Source organism: Hyla sarda, chromosome 10, assembly GCF_029499605.1.
Source record: "Hyla sarda isolate aHylSar1 chromosome 10, aHylSar1.hap1, whole genome shotgun sequence".
Classification (NCBI taxonomy): Eukaryota; Metazoa; Chordata; class Amphibia; order Anura; family Hylidae; genus Hyla; species Hyla sarda.
This window is the reverse complement of record NC_079198.1, coordinates 109,876,601-109,882,201: the sequence shown is the minus strand read 5'-3', so window position 1 is coordinate 109,882,201 and position 5,601 is coordinate 109,876,601. Positions and strand designations below refer to the sequence as shown.

General features: G+C 46.9%; 1 protein-coding gene across 1 annotated transcript in view; it reads left to right on the top strand.

The window, feature by feature from the left end:
* The first annotated feature begins 291 nt into the window (after positions 1-291).
* LOC130293230 (uncharacterized) overlaps positions 292-5,601 on the top strand; it is a 14,520-nt gene continuing 9,210 nt past the window's right edge. The window contains exons 1-2 of the mRNA XM_056541733.1: positions 292-392; positions 1,638-1,751. Coding sequence (XP_056397708.1) covers positions 292-392; positions 1,638-1,751 — 215 coding nt within the window. The remainder of the gene's footprint in view (positions 393-1,637; positions 1,752-5,601) is intronic.

Genomic DNA, 5,601 nt, shown 5'->3' with positions numbered 1-5,601 from the left:
GGGGCTGAGATGGGGGGGGGGGGGAGGTTTATGTGGACAGGGTGTGTCAGGCCTCGCACTACTTTTATGATTCGCACACACATGACTGTCACTGAGGTGCAATGTTATATGATGCCAAGTCATTCCCAGGCTCGAGATGAGCTCATGTTTTCGTGTGGAGCGCAGGTGCAGGATTTATAGTAATGACGGACACAGGCCCGTAACCAGAAAGCTGGAGGTGAGGATTTTTCCAAGTCACTGGGAACACAACTCGTACAAGTTTCCAGATATTTCTATTTAGGCAGCGCACAGATGGCGGCAGTGCCGACGTCACTCGCCATTGATCACCAGGTGGATGAGGCTGAGAAGACAGAATCAACAGAAAAATGGCACAAATGTAGAAGGCGGTCCAGGTTCGTCAGCACATGACTCCACCATAAACCTCCAACCCTCAAGTGTGGCCAAGAAGTGACATCATCATTAGATAGAATGTCCTCTATGGAGAAAAAAGATAGAGTAGAGCTCCTCATAGGGCAATACTAGAGATGAGCGAACTTACAGTAAATTTGATTCGTCACGAACTTCTCGGCTCGGCAGTTGATAGCTTATCCTGCGTAAATTAGTTCAGCCTTCAGGTGCTCCGGTGGGCTGGAAAAGGTGGATACAGTCCTAGGAGACTCTTTCCTAGGACTGTATCCACCTTTTCCAGCCCACCGGAGCACCTGAAAGCTGAACTCATTTACGCAGGATAAGTCATCAACTGCCGAGCCGAGAAGTTCGTGACGAATCGAATTTACTGTAAGTTCGCTCATCTCTAGGCAATACGTTTTGAACAAGGTATATACAAGTGATCCCTCAACTTACAATGGCCTCAACATACAATAGTTTAGACATACAATGGTCTTTTCTGGACCATCGTAAGTTGAAACCAGACTCAACATACAATAAACGGACAGTCCAGATCTGTGAAATGTGTCAATGGCCGGAAGAACCGACCAATCAGAATGGGCATTTCACTGGTAAAACCCCTGTATTACTGAAGTGTATGCACTGACTGGTGTCTGGTAGCGCCCCCTACAGTACAGGGAGGTATTACATGTTCTGTACACTGTACCAGGATTAGCTGCTCCTTTGGACACCAGGTGAAGGCGACTCCATTACTTTTTTAGGACACTGTGTACTGTACAGGACCCTGAAGAAGCTCCTGTCCTCTACATAGACCAGTGTTTCCCAAGCAGGGTGCCCCCGGCTGTTGCAAAACTACAACTCCCAGCATGCCCGGACAGCCTTTGGCTGTCCGGGCATTCTGGGAGTTGTAGTTTTGCAACATCTGGAGGCTCCCTGCTTGCGAAACACTGACATAGACCGTGATTTACAGCTCCCAGCAGATCTTTCTTACTTTTATATGTAAGGATTTGCTTTATCTATATTAGGTATCTACTTATTTTTCTTTAATTCTCACTTTTTCCTATTTTTGGATGACATTTTGGTGCCTTCAGAACCAATTACCAGGTTTCCATAGAGTTCTCAACATACAATGGTTTCAACATACAATGGTCGTCCTGGAACCAATTAATATTGTAACTTGAGGGACCACTGTATGTATATGGTGATGCTGTAAAACAAGTCTTGCTCACCTTGTCCTGTTGTGTAAATAGACACAACAGCAATAAGCGCGTGGTTATAAATGATGGTGGAGCAGCTTCCTGGAATCGGCAGCAGGTTAACCTGTCCGACGTATCAGATGCAAGTGCAGGTGCTAGGCAGGAAAGGTACCAGGTTCTGTAGCGCAATCCACCACTCAGGCAACTTCTTATAATAAAAGGTTCAATTTATTTAGCCAAAACATAACGCGTTGCGAAGGTTTAGACCCTTTTCATCAGATGTACAGGCAGTGTATATCTCTGCCTGTACATCTGATGAAGAGGGTCTAAACCTTCGCAACGCGTTATGTTTGGTGGATTGCGCTACAGGACCTGGTACCTTTCCTGCCTAGCACCTGCATCATCATTAGATAGGTATCGATAGGGTTCCCAGATTCTCTGTTAGGGGGTGGAACTATCTCAAGACATCCGTTTTTTTCTTATCGTGTCTTATCTATTTATATAAAACTCAATGGGGTTTATAGGATGGAGTGTAGTTTTCTTTGTGGGGTTTGATTTCCGACAGGAATTTTCCCAAGGTATTTACTAAGGTTTCCCTACATTTTGCACTTTTCCCTACATTTTGCTTTTTTACACATGCTCTGATCTGTAGGGTTTTCCTTAAATACACCACATTTTCTGTGGAAACCTTAGTAAATATTTTGGGATTTTTTCAAAACTGTTGGGGACACGCCCCTTTTGGTTTTTCTTGTCAAGGGTTTTGTTTTTTTGGGTCGCAAATTGTGTCGCATGGAATGTGTGATACAATTTGGGTGCACAACCCGACAAAAAAGAGTCGGGATCACATAAGTAAGTAAACCCCAATGTGTGTGTATGTATGTGTGTGTGTGTGTGTGTGTGTGTGTGTCTGTGTGTATGTATGTGTGTGTGTGTGTGTGTATGTATGTGTGTGTGTGTGTATATGTATGTATGTGTGTGTGTGTGTGTGTGTGTGTATATGTATGTATGTATGTGTGTGTGTGTGTGTGTGTATATGTATGTATGTGTGTGTGTATATGTATGTATGTGTGTGTGTGTATGTGAGTGTGTGTGTGTGTGTATGTGTGTGTGTGTATGTATGTATGTATGTATGTGTGTGTGTATGTATGTGTATGTATGTGTGTGTGTCTGTGTGTATGTATGTATGTGTGTGTCTGTGTGTATGTATGTATGTGTGTGTATGTATGTGTGTCTGTGTGTATGTATGTGTGTGTATGTATGTATGTATGTATGTGTGTGTATGTATGTGTGTGTCTGTATGTATGTGTGTGTATGTATGTATGTATGTATGTGTGTGTGTCTGTGTGTATGTATGTATGTATGTGTGTGTATGTATGTGTGTGTATGTATGTGTGTGTATGTATGTATGTGTATGTATGTATGTGTGTATGTATGTGTGTGTGTCTGTATGTATGTGTGTGTATGTATGTGTGTGTGTGTGTGTGTGTGTGTGTATGTATGTATGTATGTATGTGTGTGTGTATGTATGTATGTTTGTATGTTCCAGCATCACTTCCAAAGGGCTAAAGATATTAACATGAAACTTGGCACACATGTTACTTATATGTCATCAACAAACATAGGATAGGTAGTTTAACCCTTACCCACCCCCATTTACGAGGGTCAGGGTTTTTATTTAAAGTCCCATGCAAGTCTATGGGAAATGTATGTTGCAGCATAACTTTAGTACGGCCATAGGCGTGCGCAGCCTATTGCATTAGGGTGTGCACCCTAAAGCACAAACTCACGCTGCGCGCGTGCATATATATATATATATATATATACGCACACAGTTAGTATAGTTCCCCCACATTAGGTGCAGTATAGTTCCCCCCACATTAGGTGCAGTATAAGTCCCACCACATTAGGTTGGCAGTATAAGTCCCCGCACATTAGGTTGGCAGTACAGTTCCCCCACATTAGGTTTGCAATACAGTTCCCCCACATTAGGTTGGCAGTACAGTTTACCCACATTAGGTGCAGTTCAGTTCCCCCACATTAGGTGCCACTGTACTGCACCTAATGTGGGGGAACTGTACTGCACCTAATGAAGGGGAACTGTACTGCATCTAATGAGGGGGAACTGTACTGCACCTAATGTGGGGGAACTGTACTGCACCTAATGTGGGGGAACTGTACTGCACCAGTACAGTTCCCCTACATTAAGTGCAGTACAGTTCCCCCACATTAAGTGTAGTATAGTTCACCACATTATGTATAGTACAGTTCCCCTACATTAGGTGCAGTATAGTTCCCTCACATTAGGTGCAGTATAGTTCCCCCACATTAGGTGCAGTATAGTTCCCTCACATTAGGTGCAGTATAGTTCCCCCACATTAGGTGCAGTATAGTTCCCCCACATTAGGTGCAGTATAGTTCCCCCACATTAGGTGCAGTATAGTTCCCCACATTAGGTGCAGTATACTTCCCCCACATTAGGTGCAGTACAGTTTCCCCACATTAGGTTGGCAGTATAGTTCCCCACATTAGGTTGGCAGTATAGTTCCCCACATTAGGTGCAGTATAGTTCCCCCCACATTAGGTTGGCAGTATAGTTCCCCACATTAGGTGCAGTATAGTTCCCACATTAGGTGCAGTATAGTTCCCCCACATTAGGTGCAGTATAGTTCCCCCACATTAGGTTGGCAGTATAGTTCCCCACATTAGGTGCAGTATAGTTCCCACATTAGGTGCAGTATAGTTCCCCCACATTAGGTGCAGTATAGTTCCCCCACATTAGGTTGGCAGTATAGTTCCCCACATTAGGTGCAGTACAGTTCCCCACATTAGGTACAGTATAGTTCCCCCACATTAGGTGTAGTATAGTTCCCCCACATTAGGTTGGCAGTATAGTTCCCCACATTAGATGCAGTATAGCTCCCACATTAGGTGCAGTATGTTCCCCCACATTAGGAGCGGTATAATTCGCCACATTAGGTGCAGTACAGTTCCCTACAAAAGCAAAATAGACATGGAGGCCACCAGCATCTGGGGGTGCTACCTTCCTACTGGCAGGAAGAGGGGGTTAATTTGAGGGTACTACCTTCTTACTGGGGGGGGGGGGGTTAATCTGGGGGTACTACCATCCTACTGGGGGGGGGGGAGGGGGTTAATCTGGGGGTACTACCTGCCTACTCGGGGCCCCAGATTAACCCCCTCCCCCCCCCCCCCGGTAGGCCGGTAGTACCGAAGATTAACCCCCTCCCCCCAGCAGGCAGGTAGTACCCCCAGATTAACCCTCTCCCCTCAGCAGGCAGGTAGTAACCCCCAGATTAACCCCCTCCCTCCAGCAGGCAGGTAGTACCCCCCCCCCAGTTTAACCCCCTCTCCCCCCTGTAGGAATGCAGTACCCCCCAGATTAACCCTATCCCCCCACCCTGTTAGAAGGTAGTACCCCCCTGATGACCCCCTCCCCCCCAGTAGGATGGTAGCACCCCCCAGTTTAACCCCCTCCCCCCCCCTGTAGGAATGCAGTACCCCCCAGATTAACCCTGTCCCCCCACCCTGTTAGAAGGTAGTACCACCCTGATGACCCCCTCCCCCCCCCCAGTAGGATGGTAGTACCCCCCCCCCCAGTTTAAACCCCACTCTCCCCCCCTGTAGGAATGCAGTACCCCCCAGATTAACCCTATCCCCCACCCTGTTAGAAGGTAGTACCCCCCTGATGACCCCCTCCCCCCCAGTAGGATGGTAGTACCCCCCAGTTTAACCCCCTCTCCCCCCTGTAGGAATGCAGTACCCCCCAGATTAACCCTATCCCCACCCTGTTAGAAGGTAGTACCCCCCTGATGACCCCCTCCCCCCCCCTGTAGGAAGATAGTACGGTGCCCCAGATTAACCCCCTCCCCCCAGACCCAATAGGCAGGTTGAAATAACACTCACTCACTCAGCGCGGTGATCCTGCGAACCGCGTATCGTCACGCTCTGGGGCCGGCGTCCTTGAATACAGCGTGACGTCCTGATGGTCATGTGACGGCGT